Below are 26661 nucleotides of genomic sequence, written 5' to 3'. Positions count from 1 at the left end.
CTGGCAAAATGAAATTTAGACATTATCCTCGAATGGTAAAGTGAAACTTTGCTGAGAAAACAAAACTCAAACTTATATTATTAATGTGTTATTTATTTATAAGCAATGTGTCTATTTCTTGTTACTATTCTAGTGACGGCAGCCCAGGAAGTCAGAGCGTGTCAGAGAAGTTTGAAATCGATTGGACAACTGTGCTGGTCAGTTCCTACAGTGCAATAGTCGTAAAATTCGATGGACGTGGAAGTGGATTTCAAGGAACAAAGCTTTTACATGAAGTGAGGAAAGGGCTGGGAAGTTTCCAAGAGAGAGATCAGCTGATTGCACTGAGGTAATTTACACTGCGCCATCTATTCTAAATAGACCTTGATGCTGGATAGGGTTGTACAAGGATGGATTTAGATCAGGGTTTCTCAACTAGGGTTCCTCCAGAGGTTGCTAGGGTTTCCTTGAGCAATGAGCAATTTCTGCCTCTCAGATGAATTCCCATTTTAGCTATCTTTAAGGGGGAAATTCCTCCTGATAACCACAAGTGTAAGGCCTTGTACACACGGTCGGACCAAACCGATGAGACTGGTCCGTTGGTTCGTTTTCAGCGGTTCACCTTTGAAGTGGCCTGACGGCCTGATATGTGTACACACCATCAGTCCAAAATCCGAGCGGGTCAGAACGCGGTGACGTAAAACACACGACGTGCTGAATAAAACGAAGTTCAATGCTTCCAAGCATGCGTCGACTTGATTCTGAGCATGCGCGGGTTTTGAACCGATGCTTTTCTGTACTAACCATCGGTTTGGTCCGATCGCCCAGCGGTTCGGTTTTGAAGCATGTTTAGAAATTTTGGACCGAAGGAAACCAGACCGCTAGCCTATACACACCGTCGGTTTGGTCCGATGAAAATGAACTTCGGTTCATTCTCAGCGGACCAAACTGAGTGTGTGTATGAGGCCTAAGAAGAATTGTTCTCACTGACCATCACACTAATGTATCATGGGATGTAGATATAGGGGTAGATTCACAAAGACTTACAACGGGCGTATCAGTAGATACGCCGTCGTAAGTCCGAATCCCCGCCGTTGTATATTTAAGCGTATTCTCAAACTGAGATACGCTTAAATATTGCTAAGATACAACCGGCGTAAGTCTCCTACGCCGTCGTATCTTAACTGCATATTTACGATGGCCGCTAGGGGCGTGTACGCTGATTTAAGCCTAGAATATGTAAATCAGCTAGATACGCCTATTCACGAACGTAGCAGTAAAGATACACCGTTTACGTAAGGGGTTTTCAGGTGTAAAGATAAACCACCAAAAACATGGCGCAGCCAATGTTAACCTGCCTGGCGGTCTTCCCGAGACTGACTCGGGGTTAGATTTTCCTGCTACGATCGGAAACCCTGAGTCAGTCTCGGGCTTGCCTCGCTAGATCCACAGGCACTTTTTACTTACCTTGTCCCTGGATCCAGCGATGCCACCGCGCTGTGTGAGCGAGCGGGACCTCGCTCGATTCACATAGTGCCTCCGTGTGACGCCGATCTCCGTTCCCTGCGACGTTACGATGCACGGGGACGGAGAACGGCGCCAAATTCAAAAACGTAAACAAACACCTTACATACAGTATACTGTAATCTTATAGATTACAGTACTGTATGTAAAAAAAACACACCCCCCCTGTCCCTAGTGGTCTGTCCAGTGTCATGCATGTCATTTTATATAATAAAAACGTTTCTTTCTCCCTGCAAACTGTAGATTGTCCATAGCAACCAAAAGTGTCCCTTTATGTCAAAAATAGTTTTAGATCAGCTAAAAAACAGCGATAATAAATTATAATCACTTGCAGAATTGTGCGATAGCGATTTGTGGGGAAATTCGTCATAAAAAAAAAAAAATAATGACAGCAACAATTCTGCAACTGAGCAAATTTCAGTGATTTTAATTTGATTACATTATTGAATAATTTTTATTATAATTATATTATTATTTGTTATAATTATTTATAATTATTTATTATATTATAATTTATAATTTTGTTTTAAAAAAAATGTCATACCCGGGATGCCTATTAGAATCTTGTTTGGTCAGATTTAAGTGAGTTATTTCTAAAAATTACAGACCTACAATATAAAACGCCAAATTTCCTTGCAAATAATGGTACCGCTTTCAGCATGTTTTTTCGGAAAGAATCATACCGCCAGGGAGGTTAAGTATGGACGTCGGAACCGCGTAAAATTTTTCAAATTTTACGTTGTTTGTGTAACTCGTCCGTGAATGGGGCTGGCCGTAATTTACGTTCACGTCGAAAGCATTGACAATTTGCCAACGTCATTTGGAGCATGCACACTGGGATACGTCCATGGACGGCGCATGCGCCGCTCATTAAAAACATCAAATACGTGGGGTCACTAGTATTTTACAAAGAACACGCCCCAAACCAGCCTATTTTGAATTAGGCGTGCTTACGCCGGCCCAGTTACACTGCGCCGCCGTAAGTTACAGTGCAAGTTCTTTGTGAATACAGGACCTGCGGCTCAAACTTACGGCGGCGTAGTGTATCTAAAATACGATACGCCGGCCGAAATCTACGTGAATCTAGCCCATAGTTTCTTTTAGCAGGGATTCCCTGAGACCGGAAAGGTATTTCACGAGTTCCTCTGTTTAAAAGGTTGAGAAAGGCAGATCTAGATAATCAGGTCAGCTTCACTGCAATCTGCTGTTAGTTTCAGTACAAAATTTGACTTACAGCTAACTGTTAGCACATTTCTTCCATTACAAGAAAAAACAGTTATCGTAAACCAGAAACTATGTTGGGGCTATAAATCACTTTGTGCCAACATGATTTTTAAGATGTTCACCAAAAATGTAATGGCTACAGTCAATATGCCCATTTATTACATTAAGAGAAGACTGAAAATGTTTTTTTGATCATATTTACGTAGGTGGATGAAGCATTGGTCCAATGCTGCATATATCCCCCCCACCGGCTTTAAGACTTTGAACAAACACCACCGTTCGCTCAGTTCTCACAGCTCTCTGAGCAGAGAGCTGGTGACTGTCAGCCATCGTCTCTCTGCTCTGCCCCTCTGTGGGCTGTGGAGGGGGTTGGAACGGCCAGCTTAGGCTCTCAGCAGCTTGCTGAGAGGCTGAGCCGAGTGCCAGTCCAGGAATGTGGCTAGATCCCAGCCATATAGTCGCAATCTTTCCCGAACCTGGACTGGAGCTGTGATGTTAGCCGACAGTGGGCCTCAGCCCGCTGTCTGCTGAAAATGAGTCACAGGTTTGCAGAATGAATTGAACTACTTTGATCCACAGGATCCGGTTCTGGCCAGTCACACAGCCGGAGTCCACGAACCCGGAAGAAAGACAGGTGAAGATGGTAGCCTTGTCAGCAGTGACAGCGCGCTGCTGGAGGGCTTCATTCTAAGGTATGTTTTATATAATGTGCTAGTATGCGATGCATATTAGCACATTATGCCTTGCAGGGTACAAAAAAAATGCCCAACAGTTTATTACTGCTTTTAGACTTCTGGCAGATTGACATTTTTTGTTTGTTTTTGCACTTTTTTGAACCGATATAACAAAATACTGTACTTTCAATGATATATTTAAAAGATAATTATTATTTTTTATTATTATTTATACAGTACTTACCTCAGTGGATGGAGCATCAGACCAATGCTGCAGCTGTCCCCCGCCGTCTCTGTACTGAGAACTGAGCCCCTGAACATTGCCGATGGCTCAGTTCTCACAAATCGCCGAGAGGAAAGCTGCTGTCAGTCAGCATCTCTCCACTCTGCTTCTCCACACTCATTGGAGTGCCGAGCTGTGGAGAAGTGGGGAGAGGCTGTCTCAGCGGCTCACTGAGATGCTAAGACTGCCATGAACCAAGGCAGCTGGCGGATCCAGACTTGGAATTTGGGATGACGCAATGCCTCGACTGATGGCAGTGACTTTAGCGGAGAGTGGACTTCAGACCGCTGTCTGCTGAAAACGGGTCACAGGAGTGCAAAACAAATTGCACTCCTGTGACCCTTAGGAGAAGCCCTAAAAAGCTCAGGCTGGACTTCTCCTTTAACAGATCGAAAGGGAGCAAATAAGAGAAGTTAATTTTTAGTGTTTATATATACTTTAATTATAATGCAGTGTGCACTTATTTGCAGGAGGATGTATGTATTGATGCATGTAACATTATTTGCATTGTATTTTTGAGGAACCCATTTTAAGTGATTTGAGTGCTAAAATACAGTTCAACTATTTTATTTATGTATGTAGGGCTTCTCTCTCTGTCTACACCCCCGAAAAATTGCAGCTAGTATCGTAGGCCCATAATAACATTGCACCAACACCATCCACCTTATTTCAATGAAATATAATTAGATGAATATATCATAAGAGCTACCGGTAATTAGCAAAGTTTTTTTTTTTTTTTAATAACTCTCTTGTTTTTCTTCTCTTCCAGTACATTATTAAAAGAACAATACATAGACAAGACGCGAGTTGGCGTATTTGGAAAGGTAATCCATAAATGTTTAGCATTTAAAAGTGATGGAATAAACATGGCTCGGAATAATGCTTAGCTAAATTAGAAAAGGAAAAAGCAGCACTGATTCCTTATATTGAATTATATTGCACTTTACCCAATCTGTTCTTGTAATCCTCTAATATTTAACCTCAGCTCTGATCATGGGAACTCTAAATTTATTTATTTAACCACTTCCATACCACAGCCGCTTGATTGTTTTTACTCCCGTCGTCCTCCACTGCTTCTACCGGCTCCCTCTACGATCGGGGAGCTGGAGAATGAATCGGCTAGTGGCGGCAGTTTACCATAGAGCTGACCAAAGACCAGATGGTCCCTGGTAGCCTAAGGAGATTTTTAAGTATCGAAGTTTGGTGTGCGCAATGTTTAAACATGACATGTAAGGTATCTATTTACTCAGTGTAACAACACCTTTCACATTATACAATAATATTGGGCTAACATTGCTGGAGTTTTTTAATTCATGAAAGTGTTTTTCCCCCCTAAAAAATTGTGTTTGAAAAATTGCTGCTCAAATACCATTTGACATAAAAAATTGCAATCACCACCATTTTATTCTCTAGGGTCTCTGCTAATATATATATATTTATATATATATATATATATATATATGTGTGTGTGTGTGTGTGTGTGTGTGTGTATATATATATATATATATATATATATATATATATATATATATATATGTATAAATAAATATATATATATATATATATATATATATATATATATATATATACATAGTGTTTGGGGGCTATGAGTAATTTTCGAGCAAAAAAATTATGATTTTTACATGCAGGAAAGGAATGCCAGAATTGGCCCGTATGGAAGCGTTTAGGCATTGAGGCATAGCTGCTAAAATTATTATATGCATGATGGCACATTTACTCTTTCATATACATACAGATATCATGATGGCATATTATCGTTATAATATATATATATATATATATATATATATATATATATATATACACACACAAATGTCATGAATAACACATTGCAGTATTAGATATACTTAAATAAGTATATCATTTATTTATTGTTCAGTTTAAATCAAAAAGGAAATGGCGTGCTGTCACCTATGGCAGTCATCAAATAACACCTTAGAAACATGACGGAATTAATTGTTTTTTGTATAATATTAATTATTGATCTTGCCTAAAAACGTGAAGGTGCCTCTTTTTCAATCCTAGACAGTTGGGAGATATAGATATAGCTAAATATATGCTCAGATCCCAGCCATATAGTCGAAATCTTTCCCAAGCCTGGACCGGCTCTCTGACGTCAGCCGACAGCAGGCGTTCTATTCAAACGTGGCAGCTGTGTAGAAAATGATTCATGTGTGGGATTTCCAAAAACATATTTTCTAAGAAAATTCTGTAGTAACACAGAGAAATGTCATCTCTTCCAAGCCCTTTTAGTAATAACCAAAGGGGAACCTTGTCATGATGCATGCATTACATAGCCGACTGCAGTTTGACCAGAAAAATACAAACTTTGCCACAGTGACTAAAATGCTTTTGTCAACTAAATGAACACTATTTTAGTCAACTAAAATAAAATAAAACAATTCAGATGACTAAAATATGCCAAAAACTAAAATGGTATTGTGCTTACTCCATTATGAATAGTAGTTTTACCTCCCGTCTCATAACTTGCTTCTGGGAATGTGCGGGTTTAAAACGTTGTTTTTGCCCACACACGATAATGTTTTACGACAAAAGACGACATTCTGAAAAATGACATAAAAAATTAAAGCATGTTCGAATTTTTTTTTGGTCGTTTTTCAGAAGACGAAAAACGATGTGAAGCCCACACACGATCATTTTAAATTACGTTTTTCAAAATGTAATTTTATTTCATCACAAAAAACGACCGTGTGTACGCGGCATTAGAGATGATGCATTACATTTATTGGTTACTTACCTGTCACAATATCCATCCTTTCTGAAACCTCCTGTTGGAAACCTATAAAAGGAAGAAAGAAAAGGTTAGCAGTTAGAAGTGGCAAGTATTGGTTTGTTATTAAAGGATTAGTTAATAGCAGTCAAAGTCGCTATGTTATGCAATAATTAGTAAATAATTTATACCAACAATAAACAGGCTGTGGCCAATTCATACTATTCATGTTGCCTGTTTGCCTATTTATTTAGTTTTTTGATAGTTGTTCAAGTTCTGTCCCTGGTCCCATAATTAGGGGGCGTCTACTAAGCAGCTGAAAGAAAAAAAAATTAAGAAAAAGGCTTTTCTTATTTATTTATGTTTCTTACAATTTAATGTTAGTAATATTTTCAAATAATATGTGCAATGGCATTACAGCCAATAGAGTTTATAGTTTTTTGGGAATATTCTATATTTTAACCTCCTGAGCAGTATTCCCGAGTCTGGCTCGGGATGAAACCTTTAGTACTATTGGTGGTAACCCTGAGCCAGACTCGGGATCGCATCGCAGTATCCAGGCATAGTTACTTACCTTGTCTCCTGGATCCTGCGATGTCTCCCCGCTGTGTGAGCGAGCTGTCTCGGCGCTCGATTCACACAGTTCCCGAGTGTCGCCAAGCTCCGTTCCCTGCGACGTTGCGACGCACGAGGGCGGAGATCGGCGCCAAATTCAAAAAAGTAAAAACACAGTATAGATACAGTACATTGTAATCTTACAGATTACAGTACTGTATAAAATAAATACACACTCCCTTTGTCCCTAGTGGTCTGTCCAGTGTAGCGCCCCCTTCATTTATAAGTCCAGCATTTAATTCAGTTCACTGTTTTTTTGGGGGAGCAGCTTATTATCTATAATATTTATGATTTATTATTATTCACTATTATAATTTTTTACGATATATAATGTTTTATATCTAGTTGGCGCGAGATCCTTACCTTTCCTGTCCAGTGTCCTGCATGCACTTTTATATTATAAATACAGTTTTCTCTGCCTGGAAACTGGAGATTGTCCATAGCAACCAATAAGTGTCCCTTTTATGTCAAAAGTGGTTTTAGAGCAGCTAGAAAACAGCGATAATAAATTATAATCACTTGCAGAAATGTGCGATAGTGATTTGTGGGGAAATTCGTCATCAAACACTAAAAGTAATGACAGTGACAATTCTGCAACTGAGCAAATTACAGTGTTTTTGATTTGATTACATTATTAAATAATTTTTATTATATTATTATTTGTTATAATTATTTATAGTTATTTATTATATTATAATTTATGATTTTGTGTTTCAAACTTAATCATACCCGGGAATTCTACTAGACTCTTGTTTGGACAGATTTAAGTGAGTTATTCCTAAGAATTGCAGGCCTACACTATAAAATGCCAAATTTCCATGCAAAATAATGGTACTGATTTCAGCACCTAAAATATGACATAATCATACCGCCAGGGAGCTTAAAGCTGAACTTCCATTTATTAAAAAGCAATATTTTGTTTGGTTTATGAAACTTGGTTTTATTTATAATGGCATGATATATCACAACGGCTAAATATGTGTGTGTAGTGCATGTTCAAATCGTAATACCATAAATAATAACATATTATCAGATTTTTCCTCCAGGAGTATATAATGAGTTTGGCGATTCTAGAGAAATGCTTAAATAATGCATTACAATTTAACTAAACCCATTCAATTTTAGTTGGCTAAAATGTGCTGCAGATTTTAGTAGATTAAAATACAACTAAAACTCAAACAATTCAGATGACTAAAATATGACTAAAATGGCATTTTAGTCAAAAGACTATGAGTACAACTAAATCGAAATTTGACCTCAAAATGAACACTGCTTTCCCATAGAGAGTTATTAGCCCTGATTCATCAAGCTTCAAGTAACACTTGAAGAAACACTGCACCCTCCACCCACTGCTTATACTCATCTTTATCAGCTCGATGACTAGCACTGTAATTTACAGCTCTAATGGAGGTAAAACCAGCTATGTTGGTAAGGACTATAGATAAGTAGGATGTTCAGTTTTCCTAGAATATGCGAAAACACAGCAGCACTTTAAGGGTCCTTTACACGATTGCATTTTAGCACACAAAGTGTAACTTGCTAAAACACACGTCTAACTACCCCATATTAAAAATAGTGTCTGTTCCTATCAAAATACAGCATCAGTTTATATCAGCATTTTAGTGCATTGGAAAGAATTCAAAGTTAACGTATCAAAGCACATATAACGTGTTTTGATGTGTTGCCAACAAGTATTGACAATCTTTGGCTGATAGCTATTATCTCTATCTACTCTAAATACTAAAGTGAAAAACGTATTGAAAATATGTCTCAATAACGCATGTCATTGCTCAAACGAAAATATGCGTTGACGCATGACAATAACACACCTACTCAATGCTACAAAAAATGCACTCCTGTACACATTCATAGATCTGCCCGGGATCACCCCATTTATTGTACATTTCCAGGGGACACCCTATAGGGGGCATTTACTAAAACTGGAGCATCAAGAATGTGGTCCAACGGTGCATGGTAACCAATCAGCTTCTAGGTTGTTGTTTTTTTCGTCCCATTTTCTGAATAATACAGTATCAATAAATATCCACAACTTAAATCTCAACAGCTATTGCATTATGATACTTAACCATTCTTTTTAACATAAATAGAAAGAAACAATGATTAGCATATACTATGGGGTTATTTTAGGAAAACTGGAGAATGCTAAATCTGGTGCAGCTGTGCAAAGAAACCAATCAGCTTCCATTTTTTTTTTTTTTTAAAGCTTAAAAAGCAGACCTTCAGTCATTTTTTCAACTTTCCATCTACTTCTGCCCTTGTTGTTTTAACTTTGGGTACTAAAACATGTTTCTTCTGCCACTAAATACCTTATACAGCCCACTTCCTGTTTGTTGTCTGGTCATTAACCTAGACATATGACATCCCACACAGCTCTCTCTCCCACTTGCGAGAGTTTCCCAGGAAGAGAGGGGGGATGAGTCATAAGAAGACCAATGAGAGCTGCAGGGCTGCAGAGCTGGAGGTGTGCCTCTGTGTGTCTGTGTAAAGCCTCGTACACACAGTCAGATTATCGGACAAATTCTCAGTTTTTTGTTTCAAATCGAAAGTGAAGAGGGTACTCGTCAGAAAATTTTCAGACGACAGAATGCAACATCGGAAGTGACGTAACGTGTTGAATTGTTTTGTATGTGTTCTTTCATTTCTGAAGTCTTTGCTCTTCAGATTTTTTTTTTTTTGGGCAGAAGACCATACTAATGAAAAGAAAATCAGATGTTGTGGTCACATCAGACACACATTTTGTAGCCTGCACATCCTGTTTTTGTCTGCCGAAAATTTGTAATTGGCTGTCAAAAGCAATATACTAATGATTAGAAAATTGTCCAATCGTTCATCGGACTAAATTTAACTTCAGATTTTCTTACCGTGTGTACAGGCCTTAAATCCATTAAGTGAACAGGCAGCAGATTCTGCTGCCTACATTTAAAATGGTTACAGCCAGACTTAGTGGAGGGAGATTTCTGCAACATATTTGGCAAGTACAGAATCACAGTATATATAGAATAATATGCAGTGGTTGGAGGAAAATTTCAGAATTTGTTTTTGTTACAAATTATGTGAGCAGACTGCAATTCCTCTTTAAAGTGATTGTAAAGGTTCACCTTGTAAACAACCCATTTGGTTTACAATAGAAATTAAAGGCAAAACATTTTTGTATGGATATAAAAAAATAAAATATTATAAATACCCTTTTCCCCCTTTATATAAGTGATTACATTCACACTGTTCTCAGCGGCATAAGAGCTGGGGGAGGAGAAGCAGCAGCACACTAAGCTTCCCAGTCAATGGCTGTACAGCAGGGGCGTGTCAGGACAAGTCTGATCATTGGAGGAGAGTACATAGAGTTCCCAGCATAGCTAGAGAATTGACCACGGTGTGCTTTCATGCTTAGTGTGGTCAGTTTTAAATAGGAAAGCAGAGGGACTAGCAGGAACACCAGGGATTTCACACAAAGGAACCAGCCTGCCTGATTAATTTCATGCAATCGCTGCTAACGGCTATAGCCACTAGCATTGACCACTTGGTTCTGCCAGCAGGGAAGGTCCTCCGCACTCCCCACCTGCAAAACATAATAGTGCTATGGAGGGATTCCCCCATCAACATTGACTGTGTTGATGGGGGAATCAAGCAATTTTCTTTCCTTCCACCACTATGAGACATGTGCACACTGAAATATTTTGTTTCGGAATTTCGTTTTCGTCCGAAAATTTAATTTATTTAGATACTACCGAAATTCGTTTTTTTTTTTTCATTTTGTTTCGTTAAAAAATGCATTCTTCCAAAAATCCGAATTAATTTAGGTCGAATCTGTCATTGAAGGCTTATGGTTTCTGTCGAATGTTCTAAGAAAATTCAACGAAGCAGCTAAACTGTTCGACGTCGCAATCGTACATTTCCGGTTGAATGCTCCGCCTACAAGCTATGGAAGAATTCTAATGCTGTATGACACTAGTAATAATTATATTTATAAATTATTATTACTAGTCAACCAACATTCAAATTCTTCTATAGCCTATGGGCCGAGATTTGACCATAAATGTATGATTACGGCGTCGTACAGTTTAGCTGTTTGTCGAATCTTCTTAGAACTTGCGACGGACACCATAAGCCTTCAATGACAGATTTGATGTTTGTATGTTTTTCGCAGCTTTGTCGAATCTTTGTCGTTCATGTCGAATGGTCTACCACAACACTGTCTCTATAATGTCGAATCTTTCCTCTCTATGTAGAATAATCTTGGACTAATAGAGTTAAGGTTAGGCACATTCGACCACAGGTTCAATAGACACAGATTGCTATTGTCAGCGGTGTATCAACTAAAATCAACGAAAATAAATCTTTTTTTGTCAGATCTTTCGGATTTCGGATTCTGCGCGTTCGCTTTTGTTTGTTAAAACGATAACAAAAATACCCCAGATTTGGACAAAAATGCATTCGGACGAAAACGAATGCACATGTATATTAGCTATGGGCTGCTTATGTCCCGCCTGGGATCACCGCATTTATTGTACATTTTCAGGGGAAACATTATAGGGGCATTTACTAAAACACAGAATGTGGTGCAGCTGTGCATAGTAACCAATAGTAAACAATCAGCGTCTAGGTTTGTTTGTCAAAACTTAATTGAACAAGCTGAAGTTAAAAGCTGATTGGCAACTATACATAGCTGCAACAGATTCTGTGTGCTCCAGTTTTAGTAAATCCCCCTTTATGTTACATATAATCAGGGCTTTTTTCTCAACAATAGGTGGTGGAACTTAAAGGGGTGGTTCACCCTAAAAACTACTTTTTTCTATTACACTGGCCCCCCCACATTACAATACGATTAAGGCTATTAGTTTTTTTTTTGATGCTGTACATACCTTTGTACAGCATATTCACCCGTGGCTTCCGGGTTGCGAGCCCCGTGGGAGTGGGCATTCCTAACATGTCTGTGATTGACGTTTTGACCAAAATCGAGCTCCCCCCGTCGCGTAAGCCGCATCACGTTTGGCCAAAGGAGCCGAACGGCGAGTCGGTGCTATACTGCGCATGCGCATCACCGTTCGGCTCCTTTCGCCAATCGTGGCGCGGCTTACGCGACGGGGGGAGCTCGTTTTTGGTCAAAACGTCAATCACAGACATGTTAGGAACGCCCACTCCCGCGGGACTCGCAAGCCGAAGCCACGGGTGAATATGCTGTACAAAGGTATGTACAGCATCAAAAAAATAATAATAGCCTTAATCGTATTGTAATGTGGGGGGCCAGTGTAATAAAAAAAAGTAGTTTTTAGGGTGAACCACCCCTTTAACCACAGCCCCACAAAACCCCTCCCCCTACACACACCCTCCAAATCCCATCAAATAGTGGGTGTGGTCAGTCAAATCCCTTGTAAACAGTAGAAGGGTCTTAAAGGGGCAATAAATACCAGGATTTTATTACATACAGAGTGCAGAGCTGTCACTTGTAAACACAGAAACCAGACTTTGAATTGTGGTGAGCAGGCACCAAAGGGTCTGAAAAAAACGAAAAAAACAAGATAGTACAGCGCTAAAGAATTAATATTGACCACCAAAAAACAAATGAAAAACTGAATTGGTGAAATAATCTGTGACAACAGAGAAATAAGAAAAAAAATACTGAAAGAATAGTCCAAAACACATGTTCCAAAAACCAAATGAATGGATAAGAAAGTTCATAAGTGATTTTCATATGTAACTTGATTAAGAAATCCTCCACCGAAAGGGACACCCGATAAGTGAGAATATAATCTCCTTACCAAAAGAGAAGACCGGTATTGCAGCGGTCTCATGGAGCTCAGGGATGTTTTATCAAGTCTTCCCAACAAGACTGCTTCTGAGACTGGAAAGTGTAGAAAAACAGTTCCGGACGGTATGTGTTCCACCAATCAGATACCAGTATAACCTCCCATGTAATGAGAAATTACGGGAACCCACATAGTATAATACCGCTTTGAGTGGGGGTTTATTTAAATAAAAATTGCACTTATAATGAGACGAGTAAATCAGCGCAATATGGATAAAAGTTGGATAGGATGACGTCTCCTCTAGCCTTCCTCCGTCTGCTCAAACTCTGTCGTCGCGTATCTCCGTGTATTGCGTGATGACGTTACCCAGCTAGGCCACACCTACGCGTTTCATCACAAACAGGACGTCGTCCGGGATAGGCTGCTTTTTTCTCACCAAAGGGTCTGAGCCAGAGGTGGTGGAACTGAGTTCCATCAAGTTCCCCCTGAAAATTAGCACTGCATGGGTGTTCTATTGATTTAGATATAATGTGTGTCTCCTGATCCTGGTTAGATCTGATTTCTTTGCATAATGATATGTAGTAACAAAATCAAAATTTTATAGAAAAATCATTTAAGAAACAATTATTGATTAGTTGCTTTGCGTTATAAAACTCAGCATCCTATTGAAATAAGTCTGTGGCTGCTACATTGAGAGAGAACACAAAGAAGAAGTTATTACATGGAAGGAGACTGGCCATACAAATAACACATAAATTCTATATAACATAATCCTCTTTCAGTACGCTGTGATGTATTATAAAATACAATTATCTGAGCAAAAACTATTGATGAGTGCATTCATTTTCCTGATATGTTTCCACCAATATGGTTTGAATTATTTGTGTTGTAATGCTGTAACGCTTCTTATTAAATCTAATTTATAATTAGAGTAAGCACTTGATTACCATGCAGCCTACGTGCTCCTGGAATAATTCCTTTGAAGATAAAACAGGTTATTTTGTCCGGGTCGTAATTGGCAGACTCTCATTTACAATTTCAGCCGAATCCTCAGCATCAGATTATGTTTAATGATGTAAATCTACAATTATAGTCACCTTTCTCTTGTTCGCCACTCGGAGACTGACTTGTTAAATATTCATAGTTTTTAGGTTTGGATGAGCGCATAGTTAGAACTAATTCAACTTTTATTGACAGGAGGTTTTAGCGGGTATTATAACAAGATTTTGCACTTATTGTAAACAAAACATTGCAGAGATTTATTTTGTTATTTTAGATTAGGCAGAATCTGCTTTGTGATTTTTTAATGCCCGGGCATGTCTGCTATTTCTCTTTTGGAGTATGTCATCAAGTTTTATTTTAGTATGCGTACCTGTGTTTTCCATAAAGCACACATTTTAGTACAGCAATATAACATTCTTATAATATAACTAAACAGTGTTTACTAGGACTGCAGCAGCTGGGATGTTTATCAGGCGTGTGCAAAGCAGGGTGCCCATAATTTAAAACTATGGAAGAAATATGCTGGCACTTTTTTTATTACCGATTAGATTAAAGTGTCTAAAAAATCAAAACAAGAAAGGCAAAATGGCCCACGCCCGTGATCCCCGAAAGTATACGATGGTTTTAAGGCTAATACCGAGCCCCACCCAAAAGGGGAAGTTCCTCCACTTTATGGACTCGTGAAATGGCACTTATGAGGAGCAGAGGAGGAGAGGGTACTTGATTTTGACAGCTACCCGCTTCCACTTTGGCTCCGACTGCCTAGTTGATCAGAAGCGGAACTTCTCATTATTCCCCTCTGCAGTCTTCTGGGATACGTGACGTACCTCCATGATTGACGACCAGAGGCGGACTGACCATTGACCATTGGGGCCCCATCAGGGTTGCCAGGCTCAATAAAACCAGGGACAGTATGTAAAAATCTGTGTTTTTTTACATCTGTCCCTGATATGTCTGAAACCGTCATGCTTTTGATGTGAAAATCCCAAGATTTTAGCTGCCCTGCCACTGCACTGCCTCTTGGCGTGGTGGCCAACTGTAAGCCTGGGGGGCCCATAATCTTCTATTGCCCGGGGGCCCCATGAGTTGTCAGTCAGCCCCTGTTGATGACCAATCTCTGTCACTAAGCTACTATGTACTGTATGACTGGTCACCTATCCAAGCCCTTCTGCTACTGAAGCAGCATATCAAAAGTGCAAGATGCCATGCCATAAGCATTTTATTACATATGCAGCCATAGATGAAGGTAACAAAGCATGGAAAAGGGTACTAAGAAAATATTTTTCAAAAAGTGTCTACAGATTATGTAATAGCAGTGGTGTAAAGCATCTAGGGCAGGGGTGCCCAACCAGTGGCCCGCGGAGCCCTCTAATGTGGCCCACAACCTCCTGCTCTGGGATGGAATAGAATACTGTTATTAAAGGTCAGTTTAATGCTAAAATCACAGTGTATATATGGGCATGCTTTCAAACTGATCCGCAGGTGCAGAGCAGTTTACCTGCAGGGTACCTGCACTGAGCCATAGACTTCTTTTATTACCTGCGAGTTTGGTGAGCTTTCTGAAAGTGCACCAAACCTGCAGAATATAATAAAAGTGCAGGAAAGCCAAAAGGTACACTATGTTACACCCGCTATGCGGGTAAACCACAGCGCAGTATGAAAGCAGCCTTGGGCCCCTTTCACATGGTCAGTTCGACAGTCTAACCAATTGGACCCTCCTTTCATCTCTAAGTAGTGGCAGACATAAACCGACTTGTCTCCTACCTCCAATACGATCTGCTAAAAAGTATCGTGGGTTGTGTTGTGTCCATGTCTGTTCTGCATATGCAGAGCAGACACGGACATGCCATCCACCCGCTCCGCTCATTGTGTCCCACGACCGATTACCAAGTCTCTTAAGTGGCCCTTGCCCTTCAAAAGGTTGGGCACCCCTGATCTAGGGGATATTTATGTAATCTTTGTCTGTCCCTAGTTCTGCTTTAAGACACTTTCTAGAAGTTGTTTAGTAGGTTAATTGGATCCTGTTTAAGTTGGCCCTAGCATGTGTATGCATAAATGTAAGTAAGGAACCTTAAAAATGTAAGCTCATTGAGGGCAGAGGCTGATGTGAATGCTCAATACATATGTAAAGCACTGCGTAAATTGTCGGCACTATAAAAGTACCTATAATAAATAAATAAATGTACTGCACGGCACATAGTCTTTACAGTCTATCTGGTAAAAGGTTCAGTAGACTGAGAAATGACTCTGCAGCTATAAGTGTTGTCTGGTGGATTGAGTCATTTGCTAGTTTATTGCATCTCCAGTTCCCAGCCATATTTCATAGCTGTATTCCCTCCGCCCTTGGAATGTTTGATGTTCTCATCCACCTTTCAGTGTTTCCACTCCTTCAGCAGATGGAGTGGAACCCACTTGTTATTGATATGTCAGAAACAAGTGTAACCGTTGGGTGATTTAAAGACCGAATCCAACCCAAACTTTTTTTTTTAGATAGAATTAGAAAGGCTTACAGGATTTGTCCCCCATTTGGGAGATATTTCTTTACTTCCTTGCTTTAACTAAGAACAGGAGTGAGGGAAAATGTCACCATCTTCTGTCCTTGATAGGTCAGGAACGTTCAGAACAACTTTTATAGCCATCTATAGCCATTTGTTGCCACAAGCGAGAACAGTCCCCTTGTCTAGGTGACACTGTCCAGGTGACAAGTGCCAGGCAGAACAGAAAAGTGACAGACAGACAAAGATAGCAGATAATATCTGACACAAGAATCTCAAAAGACACAGAGAGCATTTTAAAATTAACAGAGACTCTAATGCCACGTACACACGATCAGTCCATCCGATAAAAACGGAACGATGGACCGTTTTCATCGGTTAACCGATGAAGCTGACTGATGGTCCGTCGCGCCTACACACCATTGGTTAAAAAAACGATCGTGTCAGAACACGGTGACGTAAAACACAACGACGTGCTGAAAAAAAATAAAGTTTATTGCTTCCAAGCATGCGTCAACTTGATTCTGAGCATGCATGGATTTTTAACCGATGGTTGTGCCTACTAACGATCGTTTTTTTCCCATCGGTGAGGAATCCATCTGTTAAATTTAAAACAAGTTGGCTTTTTTTAACCGATGGTTAAATAACTGATGGCGCCCACACACGATCGGTTTTGACCGATGAAAACGGTCCATCAGACCATTCTCATCAACCGATCGTGTGTACGCGGCATAACTCTTATCCATTTATTCCAAATGGGAAAAAAGGGGAAATAAACACTGGCCAGCAACTAGCAAAAACTGAGATACCATTTTTGGGTGGACTGACCCTTAAACTTCATTCATATCTGAGTATTATGTTACACTATTGCCAAACCCAGGCACTACAGTACAAGCATAAGAACTCAATATATCAATGCTGTGGTATATATGTGTTGGCACGCCATAGCCTATACATGTACTATATCCCTTCAGTCCCAAATGGCATAGTGGTGAGATACAAGCTTCTTTTGTTAAGCAGTGAAACAAAATTGCACCTTGCTCTTTCTGTTTTCACTCTCAGGCTTCGTTCATATCTAGGAGTATGGGGGCGATAATTGCGGTATAATCGGGCAAATAGAATCGCGGGATGCCCATCACTCAAAAGAAGCTTATGTGCCTCTTTTGAGGTGACAGGAGTCCCGCGATTCTGTTAGTGTGTTTTTATCATGTTTTTATCATGATTGTCGCCCCAGCGAATCGTGGGAAAATTATGCACCGGGAACGTATGAGCAATTCTGAACACGGAGATGTGAACGGAGATGTGAATGGAGCCTTGGAGTAAAACTGTTGATACATACAAATAAACACTGATTTTAATACAAGACATTGTTACAATGTCAGTGAAAAGAGATTTGCAAAGCCAACGCCTGTTTTGTAACATAACATAAAATACACCTCTCTATTTGTACTAGTGACCATTGTCACCAAGAAAGAAAGGGAGAGGAAGATTTTCTCTAAATTCCTGTTTCATCTCTTATACGGGAAGTAAAGGAAAATTACCCCAGTGGTGCAAAGACAGAAAAAAAAAATACCCTGGCACAGATTTTATCCCTTCCCCATTCTATCCAAAAAAAAAATCAAATGGATTCACATACACTTTGAAGCTCAACTCAATGCAGATATACAGTACATAAATTAATGCAGCTCTGTTTTTGTTAATATCTTATTAATTATTTTTTTCACATTAGCCTCATTTAGTCTCTATGCAGAAAATCTCAGACTGAGAGATTGTGTAAATCTAAAGACTGGATTGGCAGAAGTAAAAAATCTTTGGCAGTAAACAGCTACTGTACACTGTATGTATTTTTGAGCCTGGCTTGTTGGGGGAGTACTCGAAGGCAGGAAGCGCCGGGAATTCTGTCAGGAATCCCAGAAGAGGAGGATCGGGGCTGCTCTGTTCAAAAACATTGCACAGAGCAGGTACGTATGACATGTTTGTTATTTTTTTTATTTTTTTACCTTTACAATTGCTTTAGGTTTTTCACCTTAATGCATTGAATGCATTAAGGTGAAAAACCTTCTGAGCTACAGCCCCCAACCCCCCTTTTTCTTACATATATTTTATTTGTCTTTAAACTAAACACTCATATCCTTTACAGAACAGGAAGCTGCCATCATACCAGTGTTAATTTAGTCGACCAAAACGACTAAAACTTTTTAGTCGACTAAATGAATACTATTTTAGTCTACTAAAATACGACTAAAACTAAAACAATTGAGATGACTAAAATACGACTAAAATGCCATTTTAGTCAAAAGACTAATGCCGCGTACACACGACCGTTTTTCATGTCATGGAAAAAAACAAAGTTTTTCTCGACATGATTCCTCTCAAGCCTGTCTTGCATACACACGATCGTGATAAAAAATTCTCGAGAAAAAAGCGCGGTGACATACAACACGTACGACGGCACTTTAAAGGGGAAGTTTTATTCGAATGGCGCCACCCTTTGGGCTGATTATGCTAATTTCCTGTCTCATAACTTGCTTCTGAGCATGCGCGTTTTTTCCCCCATCGTTAAAGCGTACACACAACCATTTTTCACGACGAGAAAAACAACGACGTGAAAAAATAGAGCATGTCCTAAATTTTTAATGGCCATCTTCTCGTCGAGAAAAATGCTCTGGAGCATACACACGACCATTTTTAATGACCAATTTAAAAAATTTAATTTTTCTCGTCATGAAAAACGGTTGTGTGAGACTAAAACTGAATTGAAATTTGACTTCAAAATGTTCATACCATAATAACATATTTGATTCCTCACTCCAGCAGTATATAATGCGTTTGGAAATTGTAGAGAAATGTTAACTAATGCATTACAATTTAATTACAACCATTCGATTTTAGAAGAATAAAATGTACTGGAGATTTAGTCCACAAAATATGACTCAAACTAAAACAATTGCAGAAGACTAAAATGGGACTAAAACTAAAATGCCAATTTAGTCCTAAGACTAAAGCCTCGTACACATGCTCGGTTTGCCGAGTAAACCGAGCGTGTGTACGAGGCTTTCAGGTTTCTCATCTGGAAATCTGGCCAGAATCTTGACGAGAAAATAGAGATCCTGCTCTCTATTTTCTCGTCGAGATTCTTGTCTGCCTGTTTCCCGATGAGAAACCCGAGAGTGTGCATACTTACCTATCGCCGTGGAAACCCGCGCATGCTCGAAATGACTTTGACGCATGCGTGGTAGCCTCCACGGCATAGGTAGGGTGAAGCAAGATGGCGGCGACGGCATCGAGTGTGACGAGCGCATGCTCGTCATACGTGATGACGTCACCACGTTCTTGCCTTTCAAAAGAACCGCGGTTCTTTTGAAAGGACTGTGTGTACACTCGGATGGCAAGAGATTCTTGCAAAGATTCTCGTCAGGAAAAACAACGTTTTTTTCCTGACAAGATTCTGGCCCGTGTGTACGAGGCCTCAGACTAAAGCTGAATCGAAATTTGCTGCCAAAATTAACACTGCTTCATACCCCTCTGTTAGACCTGCAGCTGCCATGGTGATGCACATCTGGTCAGCTTTGAGACCAGCCATGTGATGGCTTGACAATTCAGTTAAGAACACATACAATTGTGACAGTTATCTATCCTGGCATACCTTGAATGTAACTATTTTGGGGAAACAGTTTAACCAATGGGTCGGATTTACTAAAGGCAAGTAGGACATGCTCTTTGCAAGTGCAGTTGCTCCAGAGCTTAGTGAAGGAGGAGAAGCTCTGTTGATTTCTATCATCCAATTACCGTATTTATCGGCGTATACCGCGCACTTTTTTGCCCTGAAAATCAGGGCAAAATCGTGGGTGCGCGGTATACACCGATACCCGCTTTCCCGCGCCGAGTTTGAATACTGCGCCGACATATACCGAGCGCAGTACACTCGGGTATAGTCGGCCAGTCTCGGCTCCTTCCGCGCTCACGTCCTGGACGTACAGGACGTGAGCGCGAGAGTTGCCAAGCCTGCCCGACAATACAGGAGTGTACTGCGCTCTGTATATGTCGGCGCAGTATTCAAACTCGGCGCGGGAAACAAGCGGGGAGGACGCGAGGACGCCGGACCCGACGAAGAGGACACCCGAAGCCCGCAGACGGACCCCGGACCCGACGAAGAGAACACCGAAGCCGCAGAAGGACGCCGGACCCGACGAAGAGGACACCCAAAGCCGCAGACGGACGCCGGACCCGATGAGGCCGCCGATGGACGCCGCACAAGACACCTAAACTGTAAGTACAAAAAAAAAAAAATTTCCACAGGATTCGGGCAACTTTAGGGGTGCGCGGTATACCGCGATAAATACAGTATGTGCAAGCAAAAGAGCTGTTTTCTTTTTTTTCAATTTTACTTGCATGTGATTGGATATTCTTTGCAAAGTGCAGTTTCACCTCATTTACTAAGCTCTGGAGCAACTACCCTTGCAGTGTTTACAGTATATTTGCCTTTAGTAAGTCCACCCCGATGCGTTTAATTCTGCTTTAAGCTTTCGGTCTTTTAAGGACAGGCAGATGTATCTACCGGTCTATGGCCAGCATAACAAATTAGATTGTAAAAAATGGTTTTAATGTGTGTGTCTAGCATATGGCCAACATCAGGCTGTTTGGCACTTGAGAACACAACAATGGAAACAGCCATTCTAATTTAAATTACAGAAAGCGAGTGCATTATACTGGAATTTACAGGTTTCATACCTTGGCGGAGCTAGGGTGCTCAGTGAACAATTTGTTGTCATTATGAGTTGTTGAGAGCACTTATAGTGTAATAAAGGTAAAATTATTGATACTACAAATCCAATCTGTTTTAATAATCTGAAGGAAATAGATGTGAAAAGGATTTTAGCGTACCGAGTTGTAAAATAAATTAACAGAAGGAGATTAGTGAGAGTAGTATTTTGAACAATGGAGATGAAAAGGGTAATTGTAGGTTGTTTATTTAGCAGTTTACAAGGGAAATTAACAAAAGGTGCAGATGAGACCGGTAAAGGGTGGCATTCAGAATGTATAAATAATCTTCCTAGGCAGCATGCCTGTATTTTAATGTCTGAAATTGTGGAAGGGAGCTCAGAATGGTGAAAGGAAGGCTAAATCTAAGGGTTATGTTGATTGATCTTCCTCTGACCATGTATCACATCTTTTTAACCTAAAGAAACTGAATTGCTACAATAAATATGGGACAATAAAAGTGCTCTGGGTGGGTGAGTAATTTAAATTTATTTATCTAAGTTTCAGCTGTCTGTGATAGGATTGTGAGGCCTTTTTTTAATCTGCTCCATATAAAATCTGTGGAATTTAAGTACATGGATTAATCAACAATGCTATTCTACTGTTTGATTTATTATGGACTTTATAAAGCGTAAATCTGAGTAGGTACTATGGAATATTTCATATCATTATGCTTATCAGCCATTCCTGAACTCTTAAAAGGTAATAGCAAACAACTTGCAAAATCTCTATTAACCTCCCTGGCGGAAAGCGGTACCATTATTTGCAAGGAAATTTGGCGTTTTATACTGTAGGCCTGTAATTCTTAGGAATAACTCACTTAAATCTCACCAAACAAGAGTCTAGTAGGCATCCCGGGTATGAAATTTTTTTAAAAACAAAATTATACATTATAATATAATAAATAATTATAACAAATAATAATATAATTAAAATAAAAATTATTCAATAATGTAATCAACTCAAAATCACTGAAATGTGCTCAGTTGCAGAATTGTCGCTGTCATTATTTTTATTTTTTTATGACGAATTTCCCCACAAATTGCTATCGCACAATTCTGCAAGTGATTATAATTTATTATCGCTGTTTTCCAGCTGCTCTAAAACCATTTTTGACATAAAGGGACACTTTTGGTTGCTATGGACAATCTACAGTCTGCAGGCAGAAAGAACAGTTTTTATTATATAAAAGTGCATGTAGGGCACTGGGCAGACCACTAGGGACAAGGTGGGTGTGTATTTTTTACATACAGTACTGTAATCTATAAGATTACCATATACTGTATGTATTGTGTTTGTTTACCTTTTTGAATTTGGCGCCGTTCTCCGCCCCCGTGCGCCGTAACGCCGCAGGGAACGGAGAACGGCGGCACAGGAGGACACTGTGTGAATCGAGCGAGGACACCGCTCGCTCACACAGCGGGGAGGCATCGCTGGATCCAGGGACAAGGTAAGTAAACCATGCCTATGGATACTGCGAGGCAAGCCCGCGTCTGACTCGGGGTTACCGATCCTAGCAAAAAAATCTCACCCGAGTCAGACTCGGGAACACTGCTCAGAAGGTTAAGTAGCCTTCTTTGTATATTAGAATAACGAGCAAGGTGCTACACATGCCCACTGCTATTGTTATTTGTTGAGTAATGCACTGGATTCCACTGCTTTGAGGGCTCAGGACATCAAGAAATGTAGGTTGAAATAACTGACCATCTTAGCCTCTGTCATTCTTTCTCTTTGCCCTGGTTCACACTGGTGCGATTTCACATGTCAAATCGACTGCATTTTCCAGCAATTGCCGGCAATGACACGTCCTAATCGGTGCAACGCTGTATCTGCGGCACTGCACCGATTTCAAAAAGTAGTTTCTGTACAACTTTTTGCAATTTTGGCCCGCGATTTACATTGACATCTGTGCAACCTGCACAGATGTCTCTGTAATCGTGGCCGAAGACTGTGTTTTGCCACTTGAGTCCCGTATTTCCATTATGTGACAAGTATGCTGAGATTTTCCCATCTGTAACATATGTACCCATATAATAAATTTAAATGTTAGTTTACTCCATAATAAAAAAGGGAGAAAGACATGTATACATATAGAAAAAAGGAAAAAAAAAAGGGGGTGGCCTAAATAAGTACACCCCTGCATTTACATAAAAACACTTGTATGTATACACACAGAGTGCCAACAAAAGATGTATGCCAACATGTTTCGCGGTGTCAGAATCCACTTCTTCAAGGATTTATTGCTTCATAGCTGACTTAAAAATATATATATAATCCATTCCAGGAGAATGCTCGAAATCCGAAGTACTTGCATTTCAAAGCGAGTTTTCCCCTTGAAGTCAATGGAAACGAAAATAATTTGTTTTGCATTGACTTCAATGGCATGCAATACCACATGCAATACCACATGCGGCCAGAGGTGGACTGGGCGCCGAAGAGCCTCGGAAACAGGCCCGAGGACAGCTCGGCTGACCTTGGCAAACCTTAGAAAGGCTCGGGAATGGAGTATTTCCGTGTCTTTCTAAACATTTCTGAACGGCGCTGATCGGCTGGGATCAGCGCCGTTCGGCTCAGCTCCGGCGCCTCCCCCCACCTCAGGACAAACGTGGTACTGCACACCGCTTTGGCCTGAATCCTGCTAGTTTTGCAAGACAACACTCGCAAACCGAGTTAGGATTTTTAAAAATACAGTTCTCGTATTGCGAAACGCTCGTTAACCGCGTTATTCGCAATCTGAGGTTCCACTGTATATATAAGCACACGAAGTTGTACATATCACATATATAGTTCACTGTCCCAAAATAATGGAGGAAATTAAGGTATTTCATTTAATTAAGCTTTGATTAAAAAAAAAAAAGATGGAAGCTGCACCAGATTTTGCATTCTCTAGTTTCAGTAAATCAACCATATTATGTCTTATTAATAGCTTAGTCTACCCAAAGCTGATATTTCACTTTTTGGAAAATGTTTTTGGAAGATGCTGCAGAGTCAAACTCAATCTCCAAGCTCAGAAAATGAATACCATCATGTATTAATGAAAAAAAAATAAAAAATTATTCAACTACTATATATATATATATATATATATATGAATTTGGTTTGTAAAAAGTCTCTTGTAAAAAGGCCTGTACAAAAGAAGGGAAAGAGGGAAGCAATCAGGTGTGCTGCATTTATACTATACATGCTAATGAGGCGCAGCAAAAGAAGAGTAGATGATCTTGATAACCTGCTGCTTTATTGTCCAACCACATGTCACCTACAAATGTGTTTTAGAGTGTGCTGACTTCCCAAAAAATGTAAATTATTTTATTGTCTGCTCATCTGGGTATAGCTGATCAGCAACATACAAACTAGCTGTCTAATATAACTGAGAACACCACCCCAGATTATGATTTTCTCTTTGAATAGAGAAAAAAAATACTTTGCTCTTAACTAAAGGACTGACTTTTCTTGTCATTATTGTGAAAATATGTTGTTTATAAATGTTAACCTCTCTTTTTATTATTTAGGGATATGGAGGATACTTGAGCTCACGTCTTATCACATTAACAGCAGATGACCTTTTTACGTGTGGTGCTTCACTCTCTCCAATTACAGATTTTAAACTATATGGTGAGTGTGTACATTGAGATTCTTTGCTTAATACAACACACTATATGAGCTTTGTAAAAGTCGATAATCCCCCCAAGCGGTTCAAAGTTTGTCTGGTGACGGTGAGTTGGGTGGTGATTTTATACCAGGTGTTTGACACCACTGCCTGTATAGACCCATTCAGTATTAGGGCTCTTTCACAAGGAGCGGATCCGTATTGATACGCCCCGTGTGTGTCCGTCGGCTCAGCGGGGATCATCCGTAAATCCCCGCTGAGCTTTCGGCGGACAGGGCGGTCCCCGCACACTGTGCAGAGACCGCCCTGTCTTTCCTCCGCTCTCCCCTATGGGGAATCGGATGAATACGGACTGTGTGTCCGTATTCATCCGATCCGTTCCGCCAGACGGAAGAAAAATAGGGTTTTCTTCCATCTGGAAAAGCGGATCTTTGCGGAGGCGGATCTTTACGGACGTTAGCGGATGCATCATCCGCTAACGTCCACAATCCCATAGGGATGCATTACAAGTCCGTAAACGGACTTGTAAAAAACGGTCCATTCGTCCGCCCTTGTGAAAGGGCCCTTAGCCAATTGGGTCCACATGTTCTGGTAATCCCCCTCATGTCTTGTTGGTGGTACATAGCTCCCAACTGTCCCTGATTTTGAGGGACTGTCTCTGATTTAGAGCAATGTCCCTCTGTCCCTCTTCCCCCCTCATTTGTCCCTCATTTTGGTCTGATCTATATAGTTGTATATAGAATTCACTTTTTCATCTTTCAAAAAGTGTTTCCCAGTGCTAAACCTTTCATCCAATTTCTAAGTGGCTGCATTTGTATATTTTAAAAGCCAATATAAAGGAATAGTTGTGGTGAAAAAAAGTCCTTGTGGATTTTATTAACCTTTTTCTGTTAATTCTCCTTTAAGGGGGTGTGGCGGGGGGCATGTCCTGTGCCTACATACGTTTGTTAGTAGGTGTCCCTTATTCCCATCTCAAAAGGTTGGGAGGTATGGTGGTAGACCCACTGTGGTGACCCTTTTATAGTATCTTTGAGACTTGTTCATCATTTCTCAGATTACCATCTTGACCATCTATTTTATACGCTTACTTGGACTTCTTCACTATATATATTGGATTTTTGGGGGATTGCACCTTTTTCAGCCCACACACCTTGTGGGCATGTGTGATAGTCACTTGTTTATGATCATAAATATTCACAATATTTGTGTTTTATAATTTACATGAGTGTCACTATTTTCCATGTTTTATGTACTACACTGATTCTAAATATTTGTTAGCACTTCATAGTAAATTTTTTATTGTATTTATTGTTATATGATTTTTTTTTTTATTCATGTGATTAGTGCTGCACTGTTTTTTTACTTAAATTGATATTTTATACTAATTTGTTTCTTGAACCAAAAAGATCTAATACTGGATGCTTTCATGCAACTGTGTGTGCAAAGCTTGCTAGGAAAGCCCAGCACTAGCTCTTCGCCTACGGACCACTCCTGCATATTGAAGGTACAAGACAGTCCTGTCTCTACCTGTAGAGGTGGAGAAGGGTGTGTGTATCTTCCTCTGAGAAATTCGTCTTTACGTAAGTTATAAGTTATATGGGGTCCTGCTATTCTGGTCTGTCTCCACAATGCAACAGTAAACCAACTGGAGTATCAGACTTGCACTGCACACCTGCTGGCTACACATGGTAAATGTGAAATTTATATAAAATAATTCACATTTTCCTGACTAAAGCAAATTGTAAAAAATAAACATTTTTGTTTTCAAAAATATTACAGCAAAATGATAAGAGAAAACCCCTACACATCCCCTTTAATCTTTTTAATTCTTCCTAGAGGACTGTTCTTGCAGTCAAATCCTTCTTCAGGTCATTATGCACCAGCCTGGAAATAGTCTAGGAAATCATTTCTGTTTTTTTTTTGTTTTGTTTTTTACCCAGTACATAAAAAGATATTCATCCAAGTGATTTGTATCATTTT

The 26661-nt window shown here is 39.8% G+C and overlaps 1 protein-coding gene across 4 annotated transcripts in view; it reads left to right on the top strand.

Annotated features, from left to right (window-relative positions):
- The window catches only part of DPP6 (dipeptidyl peptidase like 6), a 1751424-nt gene that overhangs the window by 1711814 nt on the left and 12949 nt on the right, over nt 1-26661 (top strand). For all 4 annotated transcript variants that reach the window (XM_040352727.1, XM_040352725.1, XM_040352728.1 and 1 more), the window contains exons 20-22: nt 134-328; nt 4454-4508; nt 24584-24686. In XM_040352727.1, the coding sequence (XP_040208661.1) occupies nt 134-328; nt 4454-4508; nt 24584-24686 (353 nt within the window). The remainder of the gene's footprint in view (nt 1-133; nt 329-4453; nt 4509-24583; nt 24687-26661) is intronic.

This window comes from Rana temporaria, chromosome 5 (genome assembly GCF_905171775.1).
Source record: "Rana temporaria chromosome 5, aRanTem1.1, whole genome shotgun sequence".
In the NCBI taxonomy this organism is placed as follows: domain Eukaryota; kingdom Metazoa; phylum Chordata; class Amphibia; order Anura; family Ranidae; genus Rana; species Rana temporaria.
The sequence above is the reverse complement of the archived record's forward strand: the minus strand, read 5'-3'. Positions and strand labels throughout refer to the sequence as shown.